Raw genomic sequence first — 19,426 nt, 5'->3', positions numbered from 1 at the left:
GTGAGAGAGAGAAGTGGGGGCGGGTCTTCCATCTGCTGTTTCACTCTCCAGATGGCTGCAATGACCCAGAGCCGGGAGCTTCTTCCAGTTCTCCCTGTGGGTGCAGAGGCCCAAACGCTTGGGGCCATCTTTGCACTGCTTTCCCAGGCACATTAACTAACAAGGAACGAATCAGAAGTGGAACTGTTGGGTGTCAAACTGGTCCCAGCATTTGATTATGTTGTTGGCCACTTTAATTTAGAAACTCTCCTGGCACCTTATCTCCCCATAATCCTATGATTTTCCTCTGAACTGAATGCTGCTTGTATCTTGTTTATATCACTTTTTCCCCTCCTACCCACTAGGTGCGAGGCAGGTGATTATGCTCCTGGGACTTTGTTTTCTCTGCATTCACTGTTGCAATGGTTATCCTTAGCATCAGGTGTTACCTCTATGAAAATCTCGAATTTTGGATTTGTCCGGGGAAACACTGATGTTTGGATGTTTGCATGACAGTAACCTGCTAACCATATGCATCAGATGAAAGATATGCTCTCAGGTGGCGCCGATGCTCACTAAGCTAATCCTCCGCCTGCGGCGCCGGCACCCCGGGTTCTAGTCCTGGTCGGGGTGCTGGTTCTGTCCTGGTTGCTCCTCTTCCAGTCCAGCTCTCTGCTGTGGCCCAGGAGTGCAGTGGAGGATGGCCCAAGTGCCTGGGCCCTGCACCCCATGGGAGACCAGGAGAAGCACCTGGCTCCTGGCTTCGGATCAGCGCAGTGCGCCGGCTGCAGCTGCCATTAGAGGGTGAACCAACGGCAAAAAAAGATGTGCTCTCAGTTCTACACCTTTCCGTCACTCTTATGGTCTCTTCAACACTTCAAGGGTCTGAAGACAACTGACGATTATTGCCTGGCCTACCTCAATTCTTTATGTCACCTTTCTTTTCCTTGTGATTATTTTAGTTTGCCACCTCAGCTTTAAAAGAATCTTATCTATTCCTTTAAAATGATGGCTAGGCAAATAAGCTATTATCTGAAAACTGCATGAAGCTTACCCTGATTTCACTGAAGTTCTGACACTAACTCCTTTATTAACTTACTATTTATACTTAAGTTTTTTTTTTCTTTTAATTTGATGTATAGATGCTCCTCCTCCTACTTGGGAACAGCTAGAAAATGGGTTGGTTGCTGTACGTACAGTGGTACATGGGCTGGTTGATTATATTCAGAACCATAGCAAAAAAGGAGCAGACCAACAACAGGTAAGGAATAAGTATGAAACTTAGAGGTAAGCCATTGTGGGTATATCTTGAAACTACCTACAAGTCATTGTGGGTATGCTACAGATGAAAAGCCAAAAAGATAATGTGAATATTTTGAGACTTTGCTTATACAAATGTAAACTACCTTGGCATGGTTAGCAACCAGTTTACCATATTAGCATAGTAATTTTATCTGACAACATTAAAATTAACTAGTCTGTTGATTCCTTGTTGTACTGGGGTCACTTTTCACATCGGATATAGCAGCATTTGATTACAACAGTGGATTTGTGTTCATGTTTATTCTACTTAAATAACATTACTCTCTTTATTTTGAATTACATTTCAGTTTGATAATAGCTCACTCCTTAATGCTAATGCTGTATCTCCCCAATACTATTGACATTTTCCTTGATAATTTTTCTATATTAGTATTTTAAGGTTTTTCAGTCATAATAGCTCTTGAGCCAGTAGACCAAGTTTTCCTCAATTTTTTGAAAATGAAATAAATGACAGTAAAATATAGTGCCTTAGGCTGTGGCTAGTTTTAAGTTTTATTGCCAATTATATTTCTTCCCTTGGATTTAGGTTCATTAGGTCTTTTATTTTGCATTAGTATGCCTGTGGAATAAAACTCTTATTAACTTATCTGGCTCAAGTAAATATTAACAATAGAATATCTTGCTTATTTGAATATTCTAGATATGATTTTCTTAATTTAATAAAAGTCACAGCTTTATGACAAAGAAAAAATGGAGAGCAGGAGTTTAGCACTTCACATCTTTGTACCTGAGTTTGATTTCCAACTCTGGCTGCTGACTTCAGCTTCCTGCTAATGCAGACCCCAGGAGGCAGCAGTGATGGCTCAAGTAATTGAGTTCCCAGCTCCTGGCTTTGGGCCTCGCCTAACCCCCATCATTTGGGGAATGAACCAACAGATTGGAGCTCTGCCTGTCTCTCAAATAAACAAACATTAAGAATATAGGGAAAGCCTAGAATTTTTAACTCCTTATTCCATTGGATATCATGAAGAATACAATAAATAGATTATCCTTTAAGGTCTGCCATGAATGTTAAAATACTCTGAATTTGCTTCAGTTTAGTGTTGTGTTTGATATCTCATTTATATGCTTTCAAATCTATCCTCAAGCCTTATCCTTATATTGTAAATAATATGTTTGATTTGTACCTTTTAAAATACTTTATTTGGTGTAGTCTTCTGCCTACCAGTAACAACTAGTTATAGAATATTTTTTAGTTCTGGGACCTTTTGTACTTTTTGTGGTGTGTTATAAGGAAGCATATCTATTATTATACTGAACACTGCAAAACAAATATTAGAATAGAGTTTATACCTTTGAAACCACTCTAGTTGTTTGTTTATACATTGTAATACTTGGAATTTATATGTTTCACATTTAGGATTAATACCTATATGTCAGAAAAATCAGGATTACTTTTTTACTCATTTATTTTTGGACTGAGACTTCAGATAGAATAACTTTCTAACACTTTTGCTCTTGGTACTTTAGATAAAAGTGGATTAATATGAATTATTCATTTAGATCATCAAGATTCTAAACTGGCAACATAAGATTAGCATTGTTTATGTCTAATGTTTTAACTCTGGTCTTAGCCTCCACAGCATAGCAAATATAAAACATATATGTGTCGGGATATGAAGCAGAGAGGAGGATGCCCTCGTGGGGCCAGCTGTACATTTGCACACTCACAGGAGGAACTGGAAAAGTAAGTGTGAAATTCAAGGGACTAATTCTTTGGAATAAAGTATAAGTAGAATAATTTTCTAACATTGAAAAATACAAAAAAGAAGTTAGAGTCTCTTTAATGATTATGAAGCTTGTATTAATGTCATATATAATCTTGAAAAGGCACTTTTTTCAGTTTTCATTATATTGTGCCTATAGATGGGAAACTATTAAGGTTAACTACAAAATGAACCATTTTTACTATGAAAAATTAAGTTCATCAATTTTATCTGATTTTAACTGATTACATAATTATTTTCCACTGAGGAAATTTGCTCTTGGTTTAGTTTCACATTTTCTGACAAACTTCAATGATAATTCTGATAATGTTAAATTTCCCAGCACACTGAAGAAAGAAAGCCTCTTAATTTTTTATAAGGCCAGTATGGCACTAATACCAAATTTGAGAAGATAACACAGTTGGAGCAGCTGGGACTCAAACCAGCACCCATATGCAATGCTGGCACTGCAGGCCTCTTTACCCACAGCACCACAGTGCTGGCCCCCTACTTTTATAAGCTGAAATTGGCCGGCGCCGCAGCTCTAGCTAATCCTTCGCCTGCGGCGCCAGCACCCCAGGTTCTAGTCCCGGTAGGGCGCTGGATTCTGTCCTGGCGGTTGCCCCTCTTCCAGACGAGCTCTCTGCTGTGGCCTGGGAATGCAGTGGAGGATGGCCCAAGTCCTTGGGCCCTGCACCCCATGGGAGACCAGGGAGGCATCTGGCTCCCGGCTTCGGATCGGCTCAGCGCGCCGGCTGGGGCAGCCATTTGGGGGGTGAACCAGTGGAGGGAGGACCTTTTTCTCTGTCTCTTTCTCTTGCCTGTCTTTACTCTGCCTGTCCCAAAAAAAAGAAAAGAAAAAAAAAAAGCTGAAATTAAAAATCCTTTTCACATTAGCCACAACAAAAAAAAAGATAAATATACAAAACAATAAATTTATTAAAAATACTTGTGCTTAGGACCTGTATGAAGTAAATTAGCGAGCTGCCTGGAAATTTAAGTGAAGAAGTGAATGAATGAAGAAACATACTGTGTTTTGGATAAAGCTTGGCATTATAAAAGTTTTATTTTCTCTTAAATACTAAATTAAAATTTCAACATTGTAAAGGGCTTAATAAAATCATTCATTTGTAAGAATAAATACTTGTAAATAGCTAGGAGAATTCTGAAAAATAAGTCTTCAGTAGAATCTAGACTCATAATTATTAACCTGATTCATCAACTAGAATAAACAGACTATGGTATTGCATAGGAATATACAGATCAGTGGAATGCAATAGAGAATCAGGAACTTAAGCGTGTGTGCTAAAGGCAGCGTTTCTTAGCAGTGTCAAAAAAGAAGACGGCGAGAAAACTACAGCCTATGAGAAATCAACAGACTTGGATTCTTACCTCAGTCTTCACACCACAATGGATGGATCAAAGATTTCATTTTATTTATTTGTTTTTTGACAGGCAGAGTTAGACAGAGTCAGAGACAGAGACAGAGAGAAAGGTCTTCCCTTCCATTGGTTCACTCCCCAAATGACCGCTACGGCTGGCACATCGCGCCGATCCGGAGCCAGGAGACAGGAGCCAGGTGCTTCTCCTGGTCTCCCATGCGGGTGCAGGGCCCAAGCACTTGGACCATCCTCCACTACCTTCCTGGGCCACAGCAGAGAGCTGGCCTGGAAGAGGAGCAACCGGGACAGAATCTGGCGCCACAACCGGGACTAGAACCTGGGGTGCCGGCGCCGCAGGTGGAGGATTAGCCTAGTGAGCCATGGCGCCGGCCCAAAGATTTTATTTTTAAAGATGTATTTATTTTGAAAGTCAGAGTTGCAGAGAGGGAGAGAAAGATCGAGAAACCTGTCTGTTGGTTCACTCCCTGGATGTCCACAACTGCCAGCACTGGACCAGGCCAAAACCAGGAGCTTCTTTGGGGTTTCTCATGCATGACAAGGGTCCAAGTACTTGGTCTATCTTCTACTACTTCCCCAGGCCATTAGCAAGGAGCTGGATCGAAAGTGGAGTAGAGGCCGGCGCTGTGGTGCAGTGGGTAAAGCCGCTACCTGAGGTGCCGGCATCCCATATATATAGACGCCAGTTTGAGTCCCAGCTGCTCCACATTTTTTTTTTTTTTTTTTTTTTGACAGAGTAGACAGTGAGAGAGAGAGAGAGACAGGTCTTCCTTTGCCGTTGGTTCACCCTCCAATGGCTGCTGTGGCCGGTGCACCGTGCTGATCCGAAGCCAGGAGCCAGGTGCTTCTCCTGGTCTCCCATGCGGGTGCAGGGCCCAAGCACTTGGGCCATCCTCCACTGCACTCCCGGGCTACAGCAGAGAGCTGGCCTGGAAGAGGGGCAACTGGGACAGAATCCGGTGCCCCGACCGGGACTAGAACCCGGTGTGCCGGCGCCACAAGGTGGAGGATTAGCCTAGTGAGCCGCGGTACCGGCCTGCTCCACTTCTAATCCAGCTCTCTGCTGTGGCCTGGGAAGGCAATAGAGGATGGCTCAAGTGCTTAGGGCCCTGCACACGTGTGGGAGACCCAGAAGCAGCTCTTGGCTCCTGGCTTTGGATGCGGCCCTTTGGAGTGTGAACCAGCAGATGGAAGGGCTCTCTGTGCCTCTGCCTCTCTGTAAATCTGCCTTCCAAATAAATAAATAAATAATTCTTTTTTAAAAAATTGAATAGCTGAGATTCGAACCAGAGCCCACATGTGATGCCAGCATCGCAGGAGGTGGCTTAACCCGCTGTGCCACAACACCAGCCCCGTGAGGTTTTTCAGTAGCATAATTTGTATTGTAAATATTACACATGTTCATTAGGAATTTTATACTTAGTGTGTTTTACTGCTTAATATTTTATAGAAGATAAACACAGGATTCTCAAGTTGAAAGAGTAAATATTTCATCATGAGAGTTTCTTCTATAAAATAATGTTCCTAAATATATTTTACTTCTTAACCACTTTTACATTTTGGGAGTTTTATCTGTTTGTTAAGTGTGTGCCTTTGCTTTTTACCTAGATTTCGGAAAATGAACAAACGCCTGGTTCCCCGGAGACCACTGAGTGCCTCCTTGGGCCAGCTTAATGAGGTGGGCCTGCCTCCGGCGGCTCTCCTTCCAGATGAAGCAGCAGTGGACCTGCCCAGCAGGAAACCCCCTGCTCTGCCGAATGGAGTTGGGTCAGCGGGGAGTGCAGTGACGCAGCTGATCCCTCGGGGCACGGAGCCCAGCTACGACTCCGGTCTGCAGCCGGCGAAGACGGATCATCTGAGCAGCAGTGCTCCAGGATCCCCTCCTGACCTGTATGTCCCCTCTCCCAGCTCTTGCTTGAAACATCTTCTGTAGAGACATAAAGCAGAAGGAATACTTGTTTTAATGAAACTAATTTTTGTTTTTCACTTGTTCCTTGTATTTATGATTTTTAAGAAACAAGTGTAGATGAAATAAAAAAGAGGACTTTTAGGGTAAACCAGTTTCCCAGGTTGTTTTACACAGGACAGTATATATACACATTGGAATTATTTTAGAGTCTTAAACTCCATTTTCATAATCTTATTCCTTTAGGCTAGAATCTGTCCCTAAGAGTATTTCCGCCTTACCTGTGAATCCACATCCTGTACCTCCAAGGGGGCCAGCGGATCTGCCTCCTATGCCTGTCACCAAACCTCTTCAGATGGTCCCACGAGGTTCTCAGTTGTATCCAGCACAGCAGGCAGATGTTTATTACCAGGACCCTCGAGGAGCTGCTCCGCCGTTTGAACCAGCACCTTACCAGCAGGGTAATCTTTAACTGTCGTTGTTCACTTTTCCTAGGAGTTACGAGAACTTTTCAGGCACATGCTTTCGTTTACACAGTAAGCTCCTTAAAATAATAAATGACTTTTTTAATACTCTAGAAAAATTTAGTTTTTTTCTTTTTCTTTTCTTTAATTTTATTTATTTATTTGAAAGGCAGATTACAGAGAGAGGTCTTCCATCTGCTGGTTCACTCCCCAGATGGCCACAACAGCCAAAGCTGTGTAGATCTGAAACAAGGAGCCAGGAGCCTCCTCTGAGTCTCCCAAGCCGGTGCAGGGACCCAAGGACTTGGGCCATCTTCCACTGCTTTCCCAGGCCATAGCAGAGAGCTGGATTAGAAATGGAGCAGCCAGGACTCGAATCGCGCCCATATCGGATGTCAGCACTGAAGGTGGTAGCTTTACCCACTATGCCACAGTACCAGCCCTGACTTTCTCTTTCAAGACATACTTATTTATTTGAAAGATAGAGTGGCAGAGAGAAGGAGAGACAGAGATCTTCATCTTTTGGTTCTCTCCTCATATGACCAAAACCATCTAGAACTGGGCCAGGTCAAACTAGAAGCCAGGCACTCCGTCCTGATCTCCCATGTCAGTGGCAGGGGCCCACTTATGCTTGCTTTCCTAAGCACCTTAGCAGATGGCTGGATCGGAAACAGAGTAGCCAGGACTCAAACCAGTGCTCTAGGACGGGATGCTGGCTTAAGTAAGTTAGGTATATATAAAATGCAGCATGCATACTTTAAGAGCATTTGCAGTAGAGTGTCAAAGTAAAGAATAAAAAATATGTGAATAGTATATTCATGTGTGTTAAAAAAAAATTAGAAGATCAGTGCCAGATGTTTGGCACAGCATTTAAGGTACTGGTTTGGATGTGTGTATCATATCCCATATTGGAGTGGCTTTCTGCTTATGCACACCCTGGGAGGCAGCAGGTGATAATGCAAGTATGTGGATCCCTGCTACCAATGTGAGAGATCCAGACTGAGCTTTCGGCTCCTAGCTTTGTCCTGACCAAGTCCCGGCTGTTGCGGGAATTTGGGAAGCAAACCATCAGATAAAAGATCTCGATCTCTCTCCCTCCCTCCCTCCCTCCCTTTCTCTCCCTCCCTCTCTCTCTCTCACTGCTTCTGTGTCTCTGCCATTCAAATAAATTATAACATTCATGGGCCATAAAAAATTATCAAGTTAAAAATTAGTCTGCTGGGGCTGGTGCTGTGGCGTAACAGGTTAAAGCCACCACCTGCAGTGCTGGGATCCCGTATGGACACTGGCTGCTCCACTTCCTGTCCAGCTCTCTACTATGGTCTGGGAAAGCAGTAGAAGATGGCCCAAGTCTTTGGGCCCCTGCATCCATGTGGGAGTACCGAAGAAGCTCCTGGCTCTCGGTGTAGGATTGGCTCAGCTCCAGCATTATGACCATTTGGGGAGTGAACCAGTGGATGGAAGATATCTCTCTCTCTCTGCCTCTGCTTCTCTCTAATTCTACCTTTCAAATAAATAAATCTTTTTTAAAAATTAGCCTGTTATAAATTTATTAAATTTTGAGTCCCACCTGCAGTTGCCTTGGCAGTGCAAGGCAGTCTGCAGGCCAGACATTCCCACTTCTGAAAGTAAGTAAAATAAATAAATCAGTCATGGTGGTCAATACTATTAGCTTGGTAGAAATTGATTGAAGGAAGATAAGATGGGTCTGGAGTTGAAGAGTTAGAATGCTGTTAATCCAGTATGTTGAGACATGAATTAGTATGGATAAATTTTGAAAGTTAGCCAGGGCCGGTGCTGCAGCTCAATAGGCTGATCCTCCGCCTGCAACGCCGGCACACCGGGTTCTAGTCCCAGTCGGGGCGCCAAATTCTGTCCCGGTTGCCCCTCTTGCAGGCCAGCTCTCTGCTGTGTCCCAGGAAGGCAGTGGAGGATGGCCCAAGTGCTTGGGCCCTACACCCGCATGGGAGACCAGGAGAAGCACCTGGCTCCTGGCTTTGGATCAGCGTGGTGCACCGGCCGCAGCATGCCAGCTGGAGCAGCCATTGTGGGGTGAACCAATGGAAAAGGAAGACCTTTCTCTCTGTCTCTCTCACTGTCCACTCTGCCTGTCAAAAAAAAGAAAAAAGAAAAAAAGAAAGTTAGCCAGGTTTACTGATAATACCAGCTCTGGAAAGTGAAAGAAAGAATATATCTAAGGTAAACTGCACACTGAATGATTTTAAAGTTGAACTGTGGAATGGGTATTTGGTCTCCTACGTGGGTGCAGGGGCCCAAGCACTTGGGCCATCTTCCACTGCTTTCCTAAATGCGGTATCAGGGAGCTGGATCAGAAGTGGAGCACCCAAGACTCAAACCAGTGCCTATATGGGATGCTGACATCTTAGGGACTTGAGCTGCTGGTCCAGGGAGAACTTCTAAAGAAATAAGTGGATTATTAATTTGTGTGTTTTGTTCTTTTAAAAGAAAAGGTTTTCTATAAAATTGAATTGACTCATTGTTGCCTTCGGTTGGTTCCTCTTTTGTTCTGTACAGGTATGTACTACACTGCACCTCCACAGTGTGTGTCCCGCTTTGTCCGACCTCCACCGTCTGCTCCTGAACCTGGTCCTCCGTACTTGGATCATTATCCGCCCTATCTCCAAGATCGTGTAGTAAACTCTCAGTATGGCACACAGCCGCAACAGTACCCACCTATGTACCCACCTCACTATGACGGCCGTCGAGTTTACCCCGCTCAGTCTTACACAAGAGAAGAGATTTTCCGAGAAAGCCCTATACCCATTGAGATTCCACCTGCAGCAGTACCATCCTATGTACCAGAATCCAGAGAAAGATACCAACAGATGGAGGGTTACTATCCAGTGACTCCTCATCCAACTCAGATCAGAGCTTCGTACCCTAGAGTATGCTGTGATTTTTTTTTTCTATTGCCTAGACTTAATTTGATTTTTTGCTTATAGTGATTCCTTGCTCTTTTATTTATTTATTTTTTGGCCATAGTAACCCTTTGATCAATTCTTCTTTTTAGAAGGAAGTTTTTTTTTCCTTTTACTTAATCTTTTCATAATTTGGGTAGGTTTTAAAAAACTATTATTGGGGCAGGCGCCGTGGCTCAATAGACTTTCTCCGCCTTGCGGCGCCGGTACACTGGGTTCTAGTCCAGGGCGGGGCGCCGGATTCTGTCCCGGTTGCCCCTCTTCCAGGCCAGCTCTCTGCTATGGCCGGGGAGTGCAGTGGAGGATGGCCCAAGTACTTGGGCCCTGCACCCGCATGGGAGACCAGGAAAAGCACCTGGCTCCTGGCTTCGGATCAGCACGGTGCGCCAGCCTCAGCGCACCTGCCATGGCGGCCATTGGAAGGTGAACCAACGGCAAAAAGGAAGACCTTTCTCTCTGTCTCTCTCTCTCACTGTCCACTCTGCCTGTCAAAAAAAAAAAAAAAAAAGAAAGAAAGAAAGAAAAGAACTATTATTGGGAAAAATTCGTTGCCCCCCTGCCCCGTTCCCTACCAACTAATCAGCAGATAGTTTTATTAATAATTCTAGATCTATTAGGAAATTATGATCTCTACCAAGAAAGAGAGACCTAAATTTAGCTCTTTGGGAGGTGCTGAGAGTTGGGGGGGGTATTTGTTTTGCTTTCTTCTATTAAGCTTTGGTTTTTCCAAATATTGGGATGATATATAAGCTACTTCTAGTTTAAAATATATTCTACGTGAATTCATGTATTTTGAATTCTGTATTTCCATTTTAACTTTTCCATTTTCAGGAACCTCCTTACAGCCGGCTTCCTCCACCTCCGCAGCCCCATCCTAGTCTAGATGAGCTCCATCGCCGCCGAAAGGAAATAATGGCCCAGTTAGAGGAAAGAAAGGTTATATCTCCACCTCCTTTCGCACCTTCACCAACACTGCCTCCTACCTTTCATCAAGAGGAAGTGAGCACAATTTTAATATTATTTCACAACCTTTCCTTTAAGAGTTTTTGTTTGCTTGCTTTTGAAATCCTGTTTAATCTTTGCCTATTCCCAAGGTTATGATATATTTTCCTGTTTTCTTTCTTATAAAATAGGTTTATTATTTTACTTCACATTTAAATCTACAATCCATCTAGAATTTATTTTTGTATATAAATGTTAGAGGTCTAGATCTAATTATATCTCATTGACCCATATATAATGGACCCATTTATAATTGGCCAATTATATCTCATTAAGTATCACTTAATAAAATGAGCATCATTTCCTCAGTGAAGTCTTGATTTGTGGTGTTGTGTTTTCCAGTATTACTATTCAGTAATGAGCATATTTGGGACGGATAGTTCACCCAGTGGTTAAGATGCTGGTTGGGATACCTACATACCATATCAGAATACTTGGTTTTCTTTTCTTTTTTTTTTAAAGATTTATTTATTTATTTGAAAGGCAGAGTTACAGAGAGGTAGAGAGAGAGAGAGAGAGAAGTATCTTCCATCTGCTCGTTCACTCCCCAGTTGGCCAAGAACTTGAACACCTGCTGTCTCTCAGAGTGTGCATTAGCAGGAAACTTGAATCAGAAGCAGAGCTGGTACTCAAACCCAGGCATTTCAACAAGGGATGCCAACATCCTGCGTGATGTTGACCACCACGCCAAATGCCTACCCCTGTTTGTTTGTTTGTTTGTTTTGTTTTGTTTAAGGTTTATTTATGTATTTGAAAGAGTACAGAGGGAGAGACAGACCATTCACTGTTTCACTCCCTGAATGGCTGCAATGCTGAGAGCTGGCCCAGTCTGAAGCCGGGAGCTTCTTCTGGGTCTCCTCCTTGGGTGCAGGGACCCAAGGACTTGGATCATCTTCCTTCTACTTTCCAGGTGAACTGGCAGGGAGCTGGATCAGAAGTGAAGCAGCCAGAACTTTAACTAGTGCCCATAAGGGATGCTGGCATTGTAGGCTGCAACTTAACCTGCTATGCCACAATGCCAACCCTGTAATCTTAAAGTTCTAAATTTAGCACTGCCCTATACTGGTTTAGCCTTAAGTCAAGTCACCTATATTGTCTATCATAGATGTAAGGAGCATATAAAATAATGTACATGTTATGTTGTAATACTTTATAAAGCATTTGTAACCATTTAAAAAAAGTACAGGGGCTGACACTGTGGCCTAGTGGATAAAACTAACACCTGCAATGCCAGCATCCTATATGGGCGCCAGTTCAAGTCCTGGCTGCTCCACTTCTGATCCAGCTCTCTGCTTTGGCCTGGGAAAGCAGAAAATGGCCCAAATCCTTGGGCCCCTGCACCCACATGGGAGACCCAGAAGCAGCTCCTGGCTCCTGGCTTCAGAGAGGCGCAGCTCCGGCCAATTGGGGAGTTAATCAGCCGATGGAAGACCTCTCTATCTCTGCCTTTCCTTCTCTGTGTAACTCTGACTTTCAAATAAAGAAATAAATCTTTGAGAAAAATTTTTAAAAATTAAAATTTAAAAAAACACATGAAAGAGCTTTGAAAATATAAAATTACTTAATTTGAATATTGAGATTTTCATAAAACCATAGTAGTCTTGGGGCCAGCGCTGAGGTGTAGTAGGCTAAGCCTCTGCCTGTGGCACAGGCATCCTATATGGGTGCTGGTCCTAGTCCCAGCTGCTCCGTCTCTCTGCTTATGGCCTGGGAAAGCAGTGGAAGATGGCCCAGGTGCTTAGGCACATGTGAGAAACCCAGAAGAACCTCCTAGCTCCTGGCTTCAGATCAGCCCAGCTCCAGCTGTTGGGGCCATTTGGGGAGTGAACCAGAGGATGGAAGACTTTTCTCTGTCTATAACCCATCTTCTCACATATATATATATATATTTAAAAAAAAAACACATTGGTCTCTCTTTTTTTATTTTTTATTTTTTTGACAGGCAGAGTGGACAGTGAGAGAGAGAGAGAGACAGAAAGGTCTTCCTTTTTCCATTGGTTCACCCCTCAATGGCCGCTGCGGCTGGTGCACCGTGCTGATCCAAAGCCAGGAGTCAGGTGCTTTTCCTGGTCTCCCATGGGGTGCAGGGCCCAAGGACTTGGGCCATCCTCCACTGTACTCCCGGGCCACAGCAGAGAGCTGGCCTGGAAGAGGAGCAACCGGGACAGAATCCGGCGCCCCAACCGGGACTAGAACCCGGGGTGCCAGTGCCGCAGGTGGAGGATTAGCCTATTGAGCCATGGCGCCAGCTAGCACATTGTTCGCTGTTCTGTTAATAGGTAATTATAGGACTTATCTTAAGAAAATAAAAGTTAGGCATCTTTTTTTTTTACCCATTAAATCAACCCAAGAACCAAGATTTGTTTAGGATATGAATTATTGCTGATGTTGGAGATTTCAGTAAAATGTTACACATTCTGCACAGTGTGGGGCAGTTGTTTTTAGTGTTCTCATTTGCCTGGGGGTATTATCAAAAGAAACATTAAGGGGGATCTAGCTAAACTATGGCTTGGTACTTACTTGCTTAAATGTTCACTTCATTACTGAAGAACAGGCTGAGCAAAGCTCCTCTAAGATCCTAGCATGAGTTCTTGGAAATATATTATGATATTTCTTTTTACCTTCTGATAAAAAAAAAATCTCTGGACTTCCTTTTATTTTGTGTATTCTTCAGAAATCTTCTGTTATGACACTTACCAACCTGATACATCCTATTATGTTACATGAGGTTTCTTTCCCTGTGTTGTTACTCACAGACCTGTTTCCCTATATTATTTCCCTTTTTTCCCTTCCATTTATAGTTTTTGGATGAAGACTTGAAGGTAGCTGGGAAATATAAAGGAAATGATTATAGCCAATATTCTCCCTGGTCATGTGATACCATCGGCTCCTACATTGGAACCAAAGATGCCAAACCCAAAGATGTTGTGGCAGCAGGGAGTGTGGAAGTGATGGTATGTATGTTGCCCAGTCATAATTTAACACCCATGGAGATAGAGCAAATCCAGTTGTACTTTAGGTACAAATAATTGAGAACCTTGCTTAAGAGTTTCAGACCAAATTCTGTATTCTGCAGTTGAATTATATGGAAATTCTATGGGTTTTTTTGGTCATTCAAATATAAATAAAAATCTTTTAATACTTGACAAAGGAGAGCATTTTGTTATGTTTCTGTGAAGGTCACAATTTCCCAACAATTGTTTAAAACTCAGACTAAAATATTTTATATAATTAACCAAGATCTTGAATTCCACATCAAGTAAGTTAATGCCTTTGTTACAATTCTGAACTTTGAACAACAAAATTGAATCTGGCAGACAAGAATAGATGCCCAGTTTCAAGGGAGTTGTGAGATGCTAAAATATGTCTGTATTTTATCTAAATTGCTTTATGTTTTGGAAGTATAAAGCTTTTCTGAAGTAATTAAAACTTCCTTATATACCTCCCTAATGTCATTTTTCTGTCTCCTCTCTGTCATTAACCTCTTTCCTCATTGGTGTGTATCATTTTTATGAGTAATAGTATATTGTTCCTAAATATTGTTATTTGCATGGTTTTGTTTGGTTGTTTGGTTTACAGATTTTTTTTTTTTTTTTTTTAATGAGATAGAGAGAGAGAGAGAGAGAGAGATCTTTAATCTGCTGTTTGACTCCCTAGGTGGCTGCAACAGTCAGGGCTGGGCCAGGCTGAAGCCAGGAACCAAGAGCTTCATCAGGGTCTCCCACATGGGTGGCAGGGGCCCAAGCACTTGAGCCATCTATTTTTTTATTTTTTAAGAGTATGCACAGTGCCGGCCCTTTTAGCAGATTTTTAAGACACATTGTTTTAAGATTGCATTTCAGATTTAAGTAGGTCAGGTTCATTCATTTTATGTTTTTTTTAGATATTGAATGCTAACTGGTATACTATATTGCTGTTAAAGTCTCCTTGTGCACAGAAGTTAGGCTTATAAATGGTGTTGCTGGGTTGAAGGTGTGGCTTGACTATTGTTCTTAATCCAGTTGCCTTTATTAACTCTAAGAAAGGCTCCCTGGTTACATAAGTTTTCATAGATTAATACTTATCTACCTGGTTAAGAAAAGACAAATTCTTGATAATAGAAAAAGAATTGAATTGTGGTACCACTACAAAACGTGAAGATCTTTGTATAGCAATAAATATAATTAGATCCCTGCTGAAGAAAAAAGAGAAAGGCATATAGAGGAGGAAAAAGCAAACCAGCCCTTCTGCTTTTCTGTAGCAGGACTAGGAAAATACTGTGATTGGGCCTTAGGAAGCTTCTCACTGGAAGGACAAGAGGAAGTGGAGTTAGATAGGCACCCTTCCTTCCTGGTTGGCTTTCAGAACAGGTTATTATATTATAACCTTATAATAATACACTATTTCAAACCTCTCAATTAGGTAAAAGAAGCCTAACCCAGTGCTTCTTAGATGTTATTGTATGGACAAATGACCTAGGGATGTATGTATATATAAAAATATTACATATAAAGCATATATGGTATAGGGGTAAATACATATTTTTTGTATATATAGGTACTGGGGTCATGGTAATATAAAATATATTTCTAACTGTAAGGAATAATCAGTTAATAAAAATATCTTGTATGACAGCCAAAGGCAATTAATGATTTAAGTCTTTCTAGTAAGAGCACTATACTGTTATTTAGCCTTACATTAGAGATCTACGTGTGAGGTAGACTTCTCATTTTGCATTTTTATCAGAATGTGGAAAGTAAAGGAATGAGAGATCAACGATTAGATCTTCAGAGAAGAGCAGCGGAAACCAGTGATGACGACCTTATTCCATTTGGAGACCGACCAACAGTATCTCGGTTTGGTGCCATCTCTCGAACTTCTAAAACAATTTATCAAGGTGCTGGCCCCATGCAGGCTATGGCACCTCAGGGAGCTCCCACAAAATCCATTAACATTTCAGGTAAGACTGCTGGAGGTACGCTCATCGAGAGTATTCGTGTCCGTGATTCTCAGCATCACCCCCTCATCCCCGTTAGTTTTTACTGCTTTCAGTAACCTTCCAACGCAGTAATTTTCAAACTTTCCCATGGAATTTTTCTGTAGGAAAGTTACTTATAACCCATGGCGGGTTTAGGGGAATAAACCAAAATACCCATCAAGATGGCTTCTATTTCTTTAAGTGACTTCATTGTTTATGTTAAAATAATGGGTTCTCATTATAAAACACTTCAAACTGTAGGAAAAAATACAAATACTAAAAGTTCAGTGGGGAAGAAACAAATAGCAACGCCTTGTTATTCTGTTATTTTGCTAAATATATTGCATGCAGCTACATACACATTATACCTATGCCTTGTAGATTATGGGTGTCTTAACTGAATCTATGAATTCCATCATACTACAGTAAGTTACTCTCTCACAGATTACAGTCCGTATGGAACCCACGGTGGCTGGGGAGGTTCTCCATACTCACCTCATCAAAACATACCTTCTCAGGGACACTTCAGTGAGAGGTATGAGTCATTGTTTTCCCTTTTCCAAACTTTTAAAATTACATAGCCTTTCTTATTTTGCTTTTCTAGTCGATAACATTTTAACAAAATAAAACTTTAAAATTTGCTCCATGCTGTCTTTTCTTACCAAAGGGAAAGAATGCCTATGTCGGAAGTAGCCAGTCATGGAAAAGCCCTTCCATCTGCAGATCGAGAACAGCTACGACTAGAACTGCAGCAACTGAATCATCAGATTAACCAGCAGACCCAGCTGCGTGGACTAGAGGTGCCAGCCTGTAGATACTTTGTCATCACAATTTTTAAAGGGCTCTTAGGGATATTAAATGGAGGAATTTTTGAGGTACTATGAACATACAAATTCTAGGTCTGTCTCTCAAGAGTTAGTATACATGTTTTATTTTATTTATTTTATTTATTTGAACGAGTTACAGAGAGAGGTAGAGACAGAGAGAGAGACAGAGATCTTCCATCCAATGGTTCACTCCCCAGATGGCTGCAACGGCTGGAGCTGTACCGATCCAAAGCCAGGAGCCAAGAGCTTCTTCCGGGTCTCCCATGCGGGTGCAGGGGCCCAAGCACTTGGGCCATGTTCTACTGTTTTTCCAGGCCACAGCAGAGAGCTGGATTGGAAGTGGAGCAGCCGGGACTTGAACCGGCCCCCATATAGGATGCCAGCGCTTCAGGCCAGGGTGTTAACCCACTGCGCCACAGTGTCGGCCCTAGTATCCATGTTTATTCTTCAAAGAATTCAGTACTAGTTTCAGTTCTGGGACAATAGGAAACTCAGAATTGTTCCTATGTGAGAGAGGATTATGTAAAATTTCCAAGAAGGAGATTGTCTTCCAAGATGGCACAGTTAAGTTTAAGGTAAATAGTGTTTTATCAACAAATGCTTTTAGCTTTAGAATTTATAATTTACTCTTTATTTCCTTTAATCTTAGACATCTTTAGAAACTTAGAAATTTGACTTAAAAACAAAATATAACCCCTGTGTAATAATAATAATAACCTTTCATTTACATAGTTCTTTATAGCTTATAAAGTGTTATCACATCTTGACCTTGGACAGAAGATTATTTTTAGAACATATCTGGTGCCATAAGTAAGCATTAAGAAACGTTTAAAAATCTATATAGTACTCAAATTTTGTCTGCTTTTACCATTGCTTTGTTTCCATTGGTCTAAAACTTCCTGCTGATTCCTACTAAAAAATAGAATGCTGTTTGCTTATGTTGACCTTTAGTTCCTTAATTTTATTAAGATTCAGACTTTCAACCCCAGTAAGGCATTACTCATCACCAAATTCTTGCCTTTCTGTCTTATTTGAAGTTTCTAGATGCATTTTCTGTCTCAAAAGAATAGCAGTATTATTTGGGAAGCTTGCCATATACTGTGTTACTTTGGTTAGAAGTCCTTTCTGCTGGGGCCGGCGCTGTGGCCCAGCTGGTTAAAGCCTTGGCCTGTAGTACCATCATCCCATTTGGATGCCAGCTTGAGTCCTGCTGCTCCACTTCCTATCTAGCTTCCTGCTGATGTGCCTGGGAGACCCAAGTCCTTGGACCCCTGCACCCATGTGGGAGACCTGGAAGAAGCTCCTGGCTCCTGACTTCAGATTGGTTCAGCTCTGGCCATTTGGGGAGTGAAACAGTGGATGAAGACCTCTCTTTCTGTCTCTACCTCTCTCTGTAACTCTGTCTCTCAAATTAAAAAAAAAGAAAAAAAAAAAAAAACGTCCTTTCTATTCTTTCTATTACTGAAATTGCATTGGGCCTGCACCGCAGCCCACTAGGCTAATGCTCCGCCTTGCGGCGCTGGCACACCGGGTTCTAGTCCTGGCCAGGGCGCCGGATTCTGTCCCGGTTGCCCCTCTTCCAGGCCAGCTCTCTGCTGTGGCCCGGGAGTGCAGTGGAGGATGGCCCAAGTGCTTGGGCCCTGCACCCCATGGGAGACCAGGAGAAGCACCTGACTTCTGCCATCAGATCAGCGTGGTGCGCCGGCAGCGGCGGCCATTGGAGGGTGAACCAACGGCAAAGGAAGACCTTTCTCGCTGTCTCTCTCTCTCACTGTCCACTCTGCCTGTCAAAAAAAAAAAAGAAAAAAAAAGGAAAAAAAGAAAGAAAAAAGAAATTGCATTGAATTAAAATACAGGGTTTGCTTCAGAGAGAAAATTAACTATTAAAAAAGGCAGGGAGGGCATGGGCATGGACATGCACATAGGTACTTCTCTTTCAAGTAAGAAAACTAAAAGGGCAATTTATTTCTAAGGTGAAATTATTCACTACATTTAAATCCTCTATTTTTTCCTTTTTAAATTCAGTGGCAATCAAAGAGATAGTGCCTTAGAGTTGCATCACTGTTACTGCAAAAACTTGGGTGATAAGTTACTTAAGACTGGACTGGAATTGGGCGTGGTTATTCCATGCATGATGTGAATGTGTGTTGAGTTGTATATGTGCTTGGCTTTATGCACTAGGCTGTTAGTAACAGGCTGCTGTTGCAGAGGGAGGCGAACACCCTGGCAGGCCAGCCACAGCCCCCACCGCCACCTCCAAAATGGCCTGGAATGATCTCAAGTGAGCAGCTGAGCTTGGAACTACACCAAGTGGAAAGGGAAATAGGGAAGAGAACCCGGGAACTGAGTATGGTAAGTGTTATAAGAAAAGAGAGGAACAGTGAAATGAAATCTTGCATGATTATATCACAAAACTCTTAGAACTCTAGAATTCTTTAGACCTATAAAGTCTCACTCCAGGTTACTCTGACAGATGATTTTGAGTAATTCTCATGAAGATGGAATACCTCCCTATTTTACTATTATTCTCATTTCTCCTTTTTTTAAAGATACATTTATTTATTTGAAACTCAGAGTTACACAGAGAGAAGAGAGAGGTCTTCCATCCAATGGTTAACTCCCCAACTAGCTGCAACCGCCAGAGCTGCGCTGATCCGAAGCCAGGAGCTTCTTCCGGGTCTCCCACGCAGGTGCAGGGGCCCAAGGACTTGGGCCATCTTCTGCTGCTTTCCCAGGCCACAACAGAGAGCTGAATCGAAAGTGGAGCTGCCGGGACTGGAACCGGTGCCCACATGAGATGCCAGCGCTTCAGGCCAGGGCGTTAACTTGCTGCACCACAGCGCCGGCCCCTCATTTCTCTTTGGCTTGGATGTGTTATTTGTCACAGGATTCTTTATTAGCCTGTAGGGATAATAAAATTCTT

General features: G+C 42.3%; 1 protein-coding gene across 1 annotated transcript in view; it reads left to right on the top strand.

The window, feature by feature from the left end:
• The window catches only part of RC3H1 (ring finger and CCCH-type domains 1), a 64,603-nt gene that overhangs the window by 35,104 nt on the left and 10,073 nt on the right, over nt 1-19,426 (top strand). Inside the window, 11 exon segments of the mRNA XM_051856942.3 lie at nt 1,122-1,240; nt 2,877-2,989; nt 6,017-6,298; nt 6,561-6,775; nt 9,314-9,684; nt 10,549-10,716; nt 13,521-13,673; nt 15,445-15,658; nt 16,121-16,211; nt 16,344-16,476; nt 18,685-18,855. Coding sequence (XP_051712902.1) covers nt 1,122-1,240; nt 2,877-2,989; nt 6,017-6,298; nt 6,561-6,775; nt 9,314-9,684; nt 10,549-10,716; nt 13,521-13,673; nt 15,445-15,658; nt 16,121-16,211; nt 16,344-16,476; nt 18,685-18,855 — 2,030 coding nt within the window.

The sequence above is a fragment of the Oryctolagus cuniculus genome, chromosome 7, assembly GCF_051225735.1.
Source record: "Oryctolagus cuniculus isolate XC-2025 breed Fujian yellow rabbit chromosome 7, ASM5122573v1, whole genome shotgun sequence".
NCBI lineage: Eukaryota > Metazoa > Chordata > Mammalia > Lagomorpha > Leporidae > Oryctolagus > Oryctolagus cuniculus.
This window is presented reverse-complemented; position numbering and strand designations above follow the sequence as displayed.